The 15,079-nt window shown below is 48.8% G+C and overlaps 1 protein-coding gene across 7 annotated transcripts in view; it reads right to left on the reverse strand.

The window, feature by feature from the left end:
- Window positions 1-2,381: 2,381 nt before the first annotated feature.
- Window positions 2,382-15,079, reverse strand: part of ZDHHC1 (zDHHC palmitoyltransferase 1) — a 63,537-nt gene continuing 50,839 nt past the window's right edge. For 3 of the 7 annotated variants that reach the window (XM_077831368.1, XM_077831362.1, XM_077831363.1), the window contains 5 exons: window positions 14,036-14,121; window positions 7,070-7,163; window positions 5,996-6,107; window positions 4,603-4,734; window positions 2,382-4,135 (listed from right to left, as the gene is read on the reverse strand). In XM_077831368.1, coding sequence (XP_077687494.1) covers window positions 3,609-4,135; window positions 4,603-4,734; window positions 5,996-6,107; window positions 7,070-7,163; window positions 14,036-14,121 — 951 coding nt within the window. In that variant the 3' untranslated portion in view covers window positions 2,382-3,608. The remainder of the gene's footprint in view (window positions 4,136-4,602; window positions 4,735-5,995; window positions 6,108-7,069; window positions 7,164-14,035; window positions 14,122-15,079) is intronic. The other 4 variants (XM_077831364.1, XM_077831365.1, XM_077831367.1 and 1 more) reach the window with 4 other exon arrangements.

Raw genomic sequence — 15,079 nt, forward strand, 5'->3', positions numbered from 1 at the left:
GAGCTTGGTCCTGGAGCTTCGTTGTCCCCATGCTAGAGCAGGGGGGAGGAGGAAAGAGGGTACTGTAAAACAAAAGACCCCCTGTGCCCACAGCTTGATAAGTTGCCCTTGAACTGATAACAGAGAATGAGGGCTCTTGTCTTTGGCCCAAGCCAGGAAGGAGAGAGGACAGCTGGCTACACCCTCCAGAGAATTTCACAATCCTGTGCAGCCAGCAGCGCTGGGGCTCCTCTCCCTCCTCTGCTTTCCCCAGAGGGTGAAGGGGAGCCTCCATGCACACTGACCCCCTAATGCTGCTCTGTCAGGACCCAGCTCACACAGAGACAGGGCAGAGGCAGCTCCCAGGAGCACAGGGCACCAAGGGGTTTAACTGAGAAAAGTTCTCAAATGAACAGGAAACTGACTGATACCCTCCAAAGGCAGGATTTTTCTGCCAAAGCCAAATAGCCATGCCATGCCCTGAGATGCTGCCAGGAAGGGGGTCATGCCCCCATTTGGTGCAGAGTAGACAGACTGCACAGAAGAGACCAAGCTGGAAGGTTTGGACTGACAGAGCAGATGGCAGGTGACCAAGTACCATGATGTTTAAACCAGCACTACGGTGGATTCCAGTTATCTGTCAGCACTCTGCAAACAAATTGGTCTTTCCTGGTAATAGGCTGAATTTCCCTTGGCGGAAATGGCCAATTAAGGGCATTGCTTCTCACAAGTCATGAGTTTGTTCAAGGGACAGGTTCACTTTCTGATCTCAGAATAAAGTCCCTCGAATTGCTGAATGCTACTCTGCTTTATTCAGTGCTGGAGAAAGATGCCCTGGAAACTGTAATCTTAATTCTCACAGAATGAGGACAAAGACAAGAGCACTGGAAGCTCTCTTCCTGTTCACACACACCCCCGCCCCCCCGCTTCTGAGACTGCTAATAAGGGGCCCAATTAGCAGCAGTTGCAGGGGTGCCTATGCATTAGGAACATTACTGTGACCCACCAGCTTTGGGGTGATGTAGCCATTCTGACCTAATTTCCAATTGTAGACTAGGCCTAAGTCTTCATTTCACTCGACAACTAGCCCACAGGGGTTGTGGAGCAATATAACAGAGCTTTACATTCTAAGCGGTGGTGATATTTACATTCCCCAACATGATGTGTTACCTGAGTTCAAAAGAGTTACAACCAAAGCTTTCACAGAACTACATGTACCAGACCTGTTGATGTTAACCCCTCCAGTCCTCTGAAGGCATACCCTTTGTATAGTAAGGATTCAACACCCACACTTGCCATAGAAAATAACCATGGAAAACCAACACTAACTTACACTGAGTACTGCTAAATAACTATTTACAGAAGGGAGAGAAACCCCCCGGAGCGGGAGACCACGCGCAGTAGCAAGCCGATGCACTCTGACTGCTGATCACAGGTGTGAAGAAGAGGTACGGGGCGGCTCCGCCCTTACACTGTTGCACAGCAGCACGAGGCGGCAAAGGACACACGCGCTGCCCCAGTGGGTAACGCCAAGGGGAAAATGGACGACTCTGGTGCACAGGGCACATGCACGTCTGAAGTGGAACGACCACGTGCAATCCCTTGAAAAAGAATGTGCTGATTCAAACTGCAATCCAAAGTCCCCACCCTGAAGCATCTGCCTCTCCACCCTAACATTAGCAGGACAGCTGGTGAATTCCTCTGGCAGCTGAACACAGTCTGGGCAGGGAAGAGAAACCAAGTGCTGAGTGCAGGTAAGAGCCTTTGCACTCACTAGGTGAGTGCTGAGCTCACAGCGGGAGGTTGGCATGTGAGGAAACTTGCCTGAAAGGGCCTGGCTGTCTGAGACGCCTGCCTCATTTCTATCCATCTGATGCATTTAGAACATGCCCATCATTATGGTATCCAGGCACAATTCACTGTCTACTCTACAGCACTCGCTATGGTTGTATCTAAGTGCCAGGAATTCCAGCCCTAATTGTCCACTAAAAGAAGCAACAGCTTTCCTGTGCCGAAGGCCAATTCCCACGGCCCCCTGTACCACAGCTGTGGGATAAAGTGGACACTTGGACCCCTGCTGCTCTCCTCCCGCCTCTTTCCTCATTCAACTCCAGCCGCAGCAAAGTGACTCAGCCACTGTCACATGATGCACTTGATAAGGGAGCTGCTTCTCTACATCCAGGAAAAAGCAGTGTTTTCTGATGGCCAGTGAGGTGCTGTGCATAGGGTCCCATTCTCACAGTGGGACAGGTTAGCCATAGGAGGACTAGCTGGGACAGCTGAGATAGGTGAAGCTGCCCCTACACCTCTTAATACCTGGGCACCACCAAATGGCCAGGGACAAGGGAACAAACAACTATTGCAATGAAGAATGGAAAATGATTACCAAAGGTCATAGAAAATTTTATTGTGGACAGAGCTAATTATGGAGCTCCACACAACAAGACTCAGAATATTGTTGCATGAGGAGGGAACATAAAGGAATAAGTTGTGATTCAGTGGCTACTGTTCGAGATAATTTTCCAGCCCTTTCCAGGCCAATGGGAGTAATCAGCCTTCTGATCATTTCAAGCCAAGTTTGCACAAGGTGAATTTCACCTAGATGACAGATATAGACAATGACAGATGAGAGAAGTGGAAACAACGCTACAGGGGCATTACCTAGCAGTGATACACCAGTGGTATGATGGCTCTATCCCTGCTACCAGGCTGAGTGCCCTACAGGTATTGCTCACGCACGCACACATGTGCTGCCCATCACGCTCAAAGACCCATGTTACTATTGGGCAGTATAGAAGAGGGAAGCTGCATTCTGGACTGAGACCATAGGAACTACCTCTTGGGAGATTTAAGCATGTTAATTTCGGTGGCTAGCATATATGGGTCACTCAACCCTATGAGGGGTCAAACCATCCCAATCCACGTTCTTCACAAGGTAAGCCAATGCATAGAGATGGTGAGAAAGCAATCCTCAGATATCTGGGCTCAATGCACCCCTCTTTCACACATAAACCATGTAACAACATTAATGGCGAACAACTTTCCAGAAGGCCAGGATGTTGGTGGAGTCAGCACAAGTTTCAGTTGGAGAGGTAGTGTCCCGCTGCCTAGGGGAAGCAGATTTCCATAGTACCCCATAGTAATGTGCCAAGGTAAGCAGAATTCTCTGGTCTGACACCGTGGTAGCTCTTGCCTCTGGTGGGGCAGCAATAAATGTCTCTTTGCAGTCTGGTGGTGACCACAGTTTGGGTGTGGGCTCTCCAGGACACTGGGGAACACCTGAAGTCCCCATATTACAGTCTATGCCCCAAGGACACCCACTGCTTCCCCAGGGTAATGGGAAGGAAGCTGAGTTGCTAACATCTCACCCTGCTCTGATGCACATGCTGATGATCTTGAAGCAGGCAGCAGTCAGGAAGGTGGCATAACAGGTTTCCTTCTGCTCTGCAGCTTGGTCTGCTGGAAAGAAGAATCTTTCCATCAAAGAATCTGAACTCAGCTGACTCCATGGAATAAGATGCGTCACTGGAATCAACATCTTTGGACACCACATGTTTGTGGAGTGAGCAACCTCCTTTCCCTTCCCTTGAAGACAAAAACCTGGAAAGTAAGCTTTGGAAGGAGTATGCCTAAGCTGGTCTTGTGTTTGTCCTCATGTCCCACAAGGGTGGGTTCTGCTCATCCACATGCTGTTTGCTAGTGCACTTCCTGTGATGGGGCTTGGATGCTATCTCACCAGGTTGGACTGGAGGCTCACCACTGCTCTCGCTCACAAACACAGCAGGTATCCTAGAGAGCAGTTCCAGCTCTTGTTCCCCATCACTGGCTCTCTGGCAGCTTTTCCTTTTTACCAGGTGCCCAGGATATAGATTCTTCTCCCCATCACCTCTGGCATGTGCTGTGGACAAGGAATGATGGTGGAAGTTGTTAAGGCTTTTGTTGGAAGCCCTCATAGGGGCAGCGCTCCCCAGGCGGGTTTGAGCCACAGGGATCTCATCCATGGACTCTGCAGACTCTGAGTGGTATTCAACAGGAGGTCCAGCTGCCTGGACATGGCCAATGCTGCTTGCAGGCATGGCAGCTCTTTGAGGGAAAGCTGGCATAGGGAGATGAAGGCTGTGGGAGGATGATGAGATGGCAGCAGTGGCTGAAAATTCTGAAGGTGGAAAGAAAGGAAAAATGGAAGCATCAGAAGAGACTGTGGTTTCCCTCATCCCCAGACACATGTCCCAGTCCCAGGGGCAATTAAGATAAAAAAGGGACTGATCCACCAACATTGAAGAAGCCCATACATGCTCATGCAAAACCAGATGTAAAAAGTGCCCACAAGTCAATTCTCAGTAATGGAGTAACACATGCACTAAACTTTTTACAGTATTCCAAACACCACATGACCAATTGATTTCCCCTTCTAAGGCAGGCTATGTTCTCCCCAAAGCTGGGTTCCCATATTCCCTTTATCTTCTTTTCCACATACAAATCCCACAAGCCCCCTGACCCTATAGTTACATTCCCACATGTATCCTGACATATGAAATCACACGTGCATACCATGGCACCTAACGATAAAGTGAAGTCAAAGTCCCAAATTTCATGAGTGCATTTCAAAGGACTTGCCCTCACCTTCTGGGGAAGCCTCATTTTCCTGGTGGGTCAAATCCTGCACCACGGAGCTCTGCAGTGCAGAGCTGGTTGGAACCCACTGTAGCACCTCAGCTCTGCCTGACTCCATAGCTGTGAAGTGCAATGAGAGTCCTGAAAAGGCAATGGCAGCTAAATCCTGCCTGGTATTTTCTGATAAATGCACCTGCAAAAAAACCATTCCCCCTAAGCAAGAAGAGCCGTATGTGAGAAGTGACTTAGAAGCTGAAACGATTCTACCCCCCAGGTTTGAGAGGAGGATGGGTAGTGTCTGAAACAGCAGCAGCTCCTCAGCTTCACTTCAGAAGTTCACCCACCTGTCAAGTGACAGAGCGGGGAGCGGTGGGGGTCCTATTTGTTACTGATATTATCTGGAGTCTCCCCCTAGCTCAACAAACAGTGAAGTCATCCTTTCTGCTGCTGGATGCCCAAGGTCTGCATTTCTCCAGTCAGCCATGCCTAAGCCCACAGGAGGAGAATAGTTCAGAAGTCCCAGCACATCACCCTCCATCCCAGGCTGGATGGTAAAGCTCAATGGACGCTCCCACCCCCATATTAGAGAAGGTCCAGGAGCGTGGGATGGTGAGTTCTCTGGTCCTCGCTGCTGTTCTCAGTCTGGAAGTATCTTCTCCTCGTTCTGTCCTTTTGAGGGCAGCCATGTGGGAAGGGGCACAGCAGAGGCAATGCTGCTCCAGGAAGCAATCAGTATAACTGTCTTTAGTGTGAAAAGTGGTTGGTCCTTTCCAAAGTTCATCACACACTCTGCTTTGGCTCTTCACTGCATCTCCCCCTTCCACCTATTATTTTCCTCCCTCTTCCCTTGCTCCCCCTGCACACACTCCTTTCTTTGTTAGCTGGTCTCCTCCCCTGCAGGTACTTCCCTGCCACTCAGTCCTTTGCTTCCCCTACTTGCACATACTCCTTTGCTGCCTCATTCCCTTCCCCCTAAACATTCCTCTCTCACTGGCAGCTCCAGCCCCTGGGCTGCCTCTCGTTTTCCCCTTCCTCTTTTGAAGCTGTAGTTCCTGACAAGCCTTGATATCTGAGGAAGGAGCTACAACCACGTGCGAACTGGCATCACGTGACAAGCCAGCTCTCCAGAGAGCTCAGTTTGGAACTAGCTGGCCTATAGTATTTGGTATTAACCCCCCAGGGATTTGCATTCTTCGCTTTGGTTTTCCTCTCTCTTCTGTTTTTCTAACGTTTCCCTGCTAATTCCCTTACATTTCTCCTGATTGTGGGGCTCAAACAGAGGCGCTCCCTGTGGCTCACTGACCTGGTCAGGGTGCTGGGAGAGGGGCTCTCTATGGCACATTCGCCTGCCTGGCTCATGGAAACGCAGCTGGAACAGAGGGGCTTACTGAAGCACACTCACCTGTTTGGGTAGCTGGGAGAGGGCGCCTGGGCTGACTGCTTGTCTTGGATTTTTCATCCATGTCTGAGGATGGAACCTTATGCACCTTTTTCTTCTTCCTCTTCTTCTGCTGCTATGAAAACAAGGAGCTCAGATGAAGGGAGATCCACTCATTCGTTCAAAGATGCTGCACTGACAGCTTTTATAACTCCTGTCTTTGTTTAACTTCCTTCATTTTTTAAATCAGCTTGATAAATGATTTCATTCTAGAGTTTGGGAGGGAAGGGATTGAGGTGGTGGAGGGAGTGATGCAAGGAGCCCCTACTGAGTGCACTGAGTTTGGCCTACACAAGCTACGAAGTATGCAACCGCCTAGTAAGGGCCTTCTGTTAAAAGCAATGAGAAACAATCGGGCATAAGCCCTGAGAAAGGAGAGAGCATCACACTACATAGCAACTTGCCACCCGATCAGGAATGAAAAGCAGTGGCATAGTGGCACAGGTGACTAATTCTAAGCACACTGGGAAGCCCCAAACACACAGTCCTTCCCTGGGCAGAGGTTCCAAGGGAACCCAAGGTTCCTGCCTTTTTCACTCTGGAAATAAAGTGTTCTGCATTGTACTGAGTTGGGTGGAAGAGGAAACAGTGGGAGAGTGCACATGCTGCATGCACTGCCAGCGGGCTACGTTTGTGAGGTGACAGTGGGGTGTACGTGTTGGGTTACTGTGGGCAGGGTGTGTTCTTTGTGAAAGAAAAGAGAAGACAGGGATATGTGGGGGTTTGCATGCATGAAGTGAGGGGACAGGAGAGCGTATCCCCGTGTGTGAAGTGAGGGGATGGGACCGTGTGTCTCTGAGGGCTGGTCTACACTAGAAAGTTAGGTCGACCTAGCTACGCTGCTCCACAGGTGAGAACGCTCGCTGCTTCTGTAGTAAGTGTCTACACTACAGCTTCAGTGGCGCAGACATGTGTGAGCACAAGAGGAGCAGGCATGTGTCTGAATGAAGTGACAGTCGGGTGCGCTGTATGTGTCTGTGTCTGTGTCTGTGAGAGACATGCTGACACTGTACAAGCTAGAGCAAGGCTCCCACTTACCTGGGTGTGGACTATGGACTGAAGAGCTGGAAGCTCAGGAGAAGAGTTGAGCTCGGGGTCTGCTCCACCATTGAGGACACCAAACTTGGAAAGGCTAAAACACATGAAGAATACACAAGATATTGCAGCTTTCTTAAGGAACAGTTAACTCTTTGATGCCCACGTGCCTCGAAACAGCTTGGCTGGGATCCTTCCTTGCAGGGTGTTCCAAGAGAGTGCTGTAGGGCAATTGTTCCCCCCCACACACCCAAGGGCACTGTTGTGTGGAACTCCCTAAGGTTCCATCTTGTTTCCCTTCCTGTTCAACATGCACATGGGACTGAAAACTAGGAGGGTACAGAAAAGGGCAACAAAAATGATGAGGGGTATGGAATGGTTTCCATATGAGGAGAGATTAATAAGACTGGAACTTTTCAGCTTGAAAAAGAGACGACGAAGGGGGGATATGATGGATGTCTATAAAATCATGACTGGTGTGGAGAAAGTGAATAGGGAAGTGTTATTTACTCCTTCTCATAACACAAGAACTAGGGGTCACCCAATGAAGGTTTTAAAACAAACAAAAGAAAATATTTCTTCACACAAAAACACAGTCAACCTGTGGAACTCTTTGCCAGAGAACGTTGTGAAGGCCAAGACTATACCATGGTTCAAAAAGGAACTAGTTAAGTTCATGGAGGACAGGTCCATCAATGGCTATTAGCCAGGATGGGCAGAGATGGTGTCCCTAGCCTCTGTTTGCCAGAAGCTGGGAATGGGTGACTTGGGATGGATCACTGGGTGATTACCTGTTCTGTTCATTCCCCCTGGGGCACCTGGCATTGACCACTGTCAGAAGACAGGATACTGGGCTAGACGGACCTTTGGTCTGACCCAGTATGGCCATTCTTATGTTCTTATGCATCCTCCCCTGAGGCCCTGTCCGCCCACCACTCACTCCACTCTGCCCTCTCCCTCGAGGTCCCTCCCTCCTCCTCCAAGGCCCTCCCACCTGCCACTCGCTCCTCTCTGCCTCTTCTCCCAATGCCCCCTACCTACTGCTCGCTCCTCTCCGTTCCCTCCCCCGAGGCCCCGCCCACTGGTCACTCCTCTCTGCCCCCTTCCCAGAACAGGGGGGCCACCAGGGGGCCATGGCCACATCACTTTTTCCTGCCTTAGGTGAGCAATGGGAGGGCACCACGGAAGAATATCTGGACAAGTAATGCTCTTGTGTAAGACCACAGGTCCTCACAGCATGTCAACATTGTATTTAAAAGGAAGGTGAACAGAAGGATCTGCTACCATCCAACTCCAAGGAAGTAATGCAGATCTCCTCAGCAAAAGATGGAGCAGCTCCATTTGAAGTTAAAGATGATCTCAGTACTGGCTATGCATGTCCCTACATTGGTGGTACCAATGTCTGCATCGATGGCAATCCTGATGGAACTGTTGAAGTAGCTGACAACGATGACTGCAGACTAGGGTGAAATGCTGATTGTACCGCCACTGGTACCAACATTATTAATGCCCTGCCACAGGTCAGTACTGGATGATGTAATATCGGTAAATGCAGTACCAATAGACATAACAAGTCTTTTGCAGCCAAAAAAGCTTTTGGCATCCAGAGGACCAAAATAGGAGGCATAGCCTCAGTAGGTAGGGCAGGAAGTACTGGTCCCAGTGGTATGGGTATAAAAGTAGCCGAACGGACTTGCGTACAGAGAGTACATGAAGATGGTACCAGAGTTGGAATGACCTTGAATGCTGAAGGTATCTGTCTTGATGGCCCTGTGCTAGAGGTGACAGTGTTCCCTCTGCCGGTTGGTACCAGAGAGGACTGTTACCTGTGTTCTGACTTCAGCACAGTACTGGAGGACTTGTATCTTTTACTTGACTCATCACTCCTGGGAGTTGTGGATGAAGACTTTTTCAATCTGGCCTCAGCCTCCAAAAGAAAACTGGACTTCTTTGGCTTTGATGAAGCCACAGAGGAGGAAGAAGAACGCCTCTTTTCCCCAGGTTTCACCTGAGGGACCAAGGCAGCTGGAAGAAAAATTTGGTAGATGAACTTTCAGCCTTCTCATGAGCAAGGCCATTAAGGTCTGCGGAGGGATGTGTTGTCTTCTTGAAGATCTCCAGATTCTGTAGTTCTTGAAAGGAATGGGGTGCAAATAGGGCACCTGTCCCTCACATGCCGTCTTCCAAACAAAAGAGACAGACTGTTTATCATTTGCTGGCATTACTGCCCTGCAAGTTGAACACAGCTTAAATCCCAGAGAACTCTGCATTGTGATTGAAACACCAGGAAAACTAAATTATCTATACTCTACCATAAAACTAACCTAAGGGCTTGTCTATGCTGGGGAGGAGCGAGGGCACTGCAGGCTCAGGGGAGGGGGCAGAAAGGGGTGGAGTGGGGGCAGAGCCTGTGGCAGAGCCAGGGGTTGAGCAGTGAGCACCCCCCGGCACATTGGAAAGTTGGCACCTGTAGCTCCAGCCCTGGAATCGGTGCCTCTACAAGGAGCCGCAGATTAACTTCTGACGAGACACATGTGGCTCCGGAGCCCCAGGTTGGCCACCCCTGCAATAGAAGAAACAAGGCCTGCTATAAAAGGGAAAGTCTGGAGAAGGAAAGGGAAGCTGAAAGGCCTGAGACAGGCCTGCCCTGGCTGCCCACATGAACAGAGCTGAGACACCGAAGCAGACTGCTAGACTTAGAGTTGAGGGTCCAAGAACTACCCTGACTGAGGTCAGACTAAAGAGGGACAGTCAGGAGCAGCAGTGCCCCCCCAAAAGACCACACCAGGAGCTGGGGATGTCTGTATTATGCAGGTCACAGTAGATGATCACAGTGGTCCGTGCTGCCCTTGGAGTCTATGAATCTAGGCAGAACTTTGAAGGATCAGAAGTTTGAATATAATGTGGACAGTGAGAAGGCAGCACTGAAGGGAGTGGAATAGTGGAGTGACATGATCTGAGTGTCATGGAAGGAAGATCCTTTTTGGATGGACTGGACAGCGGCAAGGTGACAGGCAGGGAGACCAGAGAAGAGAAGGTTGCAGTACTCAAGGTGAGAGTTAACCAAACCTGGCCCCAGGAATTTAGCAGTTGGTCTGAAAAAGAAAGGATGGACTTTTGGGTATGGTAAAGGAAATAATACTGTATGGTTTGGTGTGTGGTTTCTGATACCCAGGGGTTAGTGGTGTGCATATGTGGGAAGGAGAGAGGAAAGAGTGTGTTAAGTATTTAAAGAGTCTCACACTGCACAGTCATGAGGGCCTGTGAGTTTTGTGTCCAGCAAGACAGAGGAAGAAAACAAGGGGCCGGGTTTTGAACACATCCCAACCAGGGCCCCAACGGTGTGTTAGGTGAGAGTAGAGGATCTCAAAGTGAAGTAGGACTGGGGAGAAGAACCACCTCTACAGGGAGTTCTTTATGTTGTAAGTCACAGGGTTCCCAATCAGAGAGAAGGAGAGTCCCAGAAGTGCAGGGCAAGTGGGAACTCTCTCTCGTATCCCTACTGCTGCCCTAAGGGAGCAGATGCCAGGGGCATGTGGCCCTGGTGCATATCCCTCCGGCAGAGGAACAGTTGGTTGATGCTGTTGCTTGTGTTTCAGAGGAGGGTTATACCTGGGACCGAGTGTATCCAGTTGTCCAATTCTGGCTTTTCCTACTGTCCTAACTTCATAAAAGTCAGTGGCATACATTCCTCTCTGTCTTTTTTCTCCTCTCCTCTCCTCTCTATCCCTTCCCTGGATGGCCTGGCCTGATGCTGTAGTCCTGGGTGAAGAGATGTTGGAAGGAGAGCATAATGAAGCAGGTTTCCTAGACACACACACCTCCTGCCACTTACATTAACAACATGCTCTTGCTGCTCCCTCACCCACACAAACCCCTTCCCTAGGTAAACACATTCAGGCTTGAATTAAAGTCTGTCTTATTAAACAGGTACTGATCCTGAGATACCTGCACGAGCTGTGGGGAATCTTGTTAGGCACAGAGAACCAAAAGCACCTCAGTTATAGAAATCAGGGTTCAACCCTCCGTATGGAATAGAAGTACCTAGCACTCTTCTGCCTTCAAAGCACTACACAAACACTAACTCATTAATCGTCATGGCACCCCTGTGAGCTAGGTGACTGTTATCACCAATTTACAGGTATGGAGACTGATGTAGAAAGGTTAAGTCACTTGTCCAAGGCCACAGAGTGAATCAGCATCAGAGCCAAGATTAGAATGCAGGAGTTCCTGGCTCCCAGGTCCAAGCTCAGACTGCTAGGTCATGCCTGTCTCTTCCGGAGGCAGATGTTGGATGGCATTCCCATCGTTCAGAGAGAACAGTTGGAAGGCATGGAGGGAGGTGCAACCTCATCACAGTGCATGATGGAAAGATAATCAGAAGTGTAATCAGGGGTGTATTCAGGAAGGCCAAAACACAACTGGAGTTGCAGCTAGCAAGGGATGTGAAGGGTAACAAGAAGGGGTTCTACAGGTATGTTAGCAACAAGAAAAAGGTCAGGGAAAGTGTGGGACCCTTCATGAATGGGGGAGGCAACCTAATGACAGATGATGTGGAAAAAGCTGAAGTACTCAATGCTTTTTTTGCCTTGGTCTTCACAGACATGGTCAGCTCCCACACTGCTGTCCTGGGCAACACAGTATGGGGAAGAGGTGAGCAGCCCTCAGTGGTGAAAGAACAGGTTAAGGACTATCTAGAAAAGCTGGACATTCACAAGTCCATGGGTCCAGATCTAATGCATCTGAGGTGCTGACGGAATTGGCTGATGTGATTGCAGAGCCATTGGCCATTATCTTTGAAAACTCGTGCCGATCAGGGGAGGTCCCGGATGACTGGAAAAAGGCAATTATAGTGCCCATCTTTAAAAAAGGGAAGAAGAAGAACCCGGGGAACTACAGACTGGTCAGCCTCACCTCAGACTCTGGAAAAATCATGAAGCAGGTCCTCAAGGAAACCATTTTGAAGCACTTGGAGGTGAGGAAGGTAAGCAGGAACAGTCAACATGGATTCACCAAGGGGAAGTCATGCCTGACCAACCTGATTGCCTTCTATGATGAGATAACTGGCACTGTGGATATGGGGAAAGCAGTGGACGTGATATATCTTGACTTTAGCAAAGCTTTTGATATGGTCTCCCACAGAATTCTTGCCAGCAAGTTAAAAAAGCATGGATAGGATGAATGGACTATAAGGTGGATAGAAAGCTGGCTAGATTGTCAGGCTCAACGGGTAGTGATCAATGGCTTGATGTCTAGTTGGCAGCTGGTATCAAGCGGAGTGCCCCAGGGTTTGGTTGTGCGGCCAGTTTTGTTCAACATCTTTATTAATGATCTGGATGATGGGATGGATTGCACCCTCAGCAAGTTCGCAGATGACACTAGGCTGGGGAGAGAGGTAGATACACTGGAGGGTAGGGATAGGGTCCAGAGTGACCTAGACAAATTGGAGGATTGGGCCAAACGAAATCTGATGAGGTTCAACAAGGACAAGTGCAGAGTCCTGCACTTAGGACGGAAGAATCCCATGCACCGCTACAGACTAGGGACCGAATGGCTCGGCAGCAGTTCTGCAGAAAAGAACCTTGGGATTACAGTGGATGAGAAGCTGAATATGAGTCAGCAGTGTGCCCTCATTGCCAAGAAGGCTAATGGCATATTGGGCTGCATTACTAGGAGCATTGCCAGCAGATCGAGGGAAGTAATTATTCCCCTCTATTCGGCACTGGTGAGGCCACATCTGGAGTACTGCGTCCAGTTTTGGGCCCCCCACTACAGAAAGGATGTGGACAAATTGGAGAGAGACCAGCAGTGGGCAACGAAAATGATCAAGGGGCTGGGGCACATGACTTACGAGGAGAGGCTGAGGGAACTGGGCTTGTTTAGTCTGCAGAAGAGAAGAGTGAGGGGGGATTTGATAGCAGCCTTCAACTACCTGAAGGGGGGTTCCAACGAGGATGGAGCTCGGCTGTTCTCAGGGGTGGCAGATGACAGAACAAGGAGCAATGGTCTCAAGTTGCAGTGGGGGAGGTCTAGGTTGGATATTAGGAAACACTATTTCACTAGGAGGGTGGTGAAACACTGGAATGGGTTACCTAGGGAGGTGGTGGAATCTCCATCCATGGAGATTTTTAAGGCCCGGCTTGACAAAGCCCTGGCTGGGATGATTTAGTTGGTGTTGGTCCTTCTTTGAGCAGGGGGTTGGACTAGATGACCTCCTGAGGTCTCTTCCAACCCTAATCTTCTATGACTCTATGATAAAATCCTCTACAGTTTCAATAAAAGCTACTTGGATAAGAAGTCGTCTCTGTCAGTTGACCCCTAGGGCAGAAGTAAAGAGTATTTTCCTCATGCGTTTATATTAACCAGCCAGGCAGTAAAGTTCACCGCTTCTTAACCAGGGTAGTTTTCTGTCAACATGCTGCACTGAACGGGTTTAATGAAATGGTGCCCAAGGACAGGTAAAAATCTAATGAGAATGGAGTGGCAAACTCTCAGAACAGCAGAGCCCTTTTCATGGTAAGGCAGTCTCAGATACCCAGCTGCTTCCTGCTTCTATCTGAAAGCTCTCCAATCCCATTCATGTTCTCAGACATGCCTGTGGAGCTCCCATGTACTCCAAAGGCAAGTGCACACCTCTAGTGGAGGACAAAGCTTAGTATTCTGGTTTTCAGTCGTACTGCACAGAATTTTTCAAGACCACAAGCAGAATTTTCAACTGCAAAGATCCCATAAGTAATTTTAATGTAAGACAGTCCCGCTAGAGAGTTCTGGAAAAGATGTTTTCCTTGTAGGTTAAAGAACCTCTGGAGGTGTTTATACACTCTTAGGCACCGAGGTTAAAGCACAGCATGCTCAAACACACAAATGCACTTTTACCCCCACTGGGGTCACAGGAGATGACTTTGGTGTCAATTTCATACACAGCACACACCACTCCAGGAAACCTCTGCTAGCGTTAGTTGTACTCACTCTCTGCCTGATGCTACTGTTGACGAGTCTTCCACCTGTATCTCCGGGTTGGTGTAGCCAAGATTTCCTGCATAAAAACCCACCTCCTGAAAAGAACAAGAATAAACATTAACAAAACTATTTGGGCGCCTGAATGAAGGACTCACATCAGCAGGGTTAAGAAGCAGGTTTTCCCCTTAATCACAAGTCGGAAGGGAGGCTTTCTGCTCGGCCAGCCCACCAGCAAGACACATTAGTGGAGGCTATTGTTTAATGAGATGAAAAAAAGAAGGTTGAGGCCCCGCTCTGTGAAATACTGATGGGACCAAACAACGGAGGCTAGATCTACAGCCCACTCAGAATGGAGAAACGAACACAAACCTCAGCTTCTTTGGGACTTAAAAACAGTCCCTCGGAAAAATATGCACCAGACCCAAACAGCTGGATTAAAGAAAAAGAGTGATTAGACTATTAAATGCAAAAATTCCTGTGAATTCAACACTGAGGTTTCAAAGGGAAGTGTGCAAAGGCCAGGAACCCCAAGAGTGAAGGTTAAGTCTACTCCTTTGGACAAATGGTTTTCTAGACGTACATGTATCCAAGATAACATACGATCTGGAATTTACAGATGACATTATGATGTCAATATACAAGAGGGCTGAGTTAATAAATCTTTTAAATCCCAATTACTGGATTGAGGGGAAGGCCCCCCAACCTACCCATCACCCCTATAAAGAAGTAAATAAACCTGACCATGCAATGGAGATAGCCAGAATACAAAAGCATTGAGATTGATAGGCAGCCATCAGAGAAGACAGGCTTGGTTCAGGAGAGCCTGGGCTGAGACATCTCAGTTCAGTACACTTTTCCCAACTGATTTGAAACCCGAACAACTTCCAAACCAGTCTTCTCCAAACCTGATTTAGCTTGTACATTTCATGGAGACTTTAAAGACAAGCTTAATGAAAATAAGTAAGATCGATTTAAAGTTATGAAAGCAAGATTGTTAAAAGTGATAGTGACTTTGGGTGCTCACTGTGACATACCACGGTGCAATTCAGACCA

This window comes from Eretmochelys imbricata, chromosome 12, assembly GCF_965152235.1.
Source record: "Eretmochelys imbricata isolate rEreImb1 chromosome 12, rEreImb1.hap1, whole genome shotgun sequence".
Lineage (NCBI taxonomy): Eukaryota > Metazoa > Chordata > Testudines > Cheloniidae > Eretmochelys > Eretmochelys imbricata.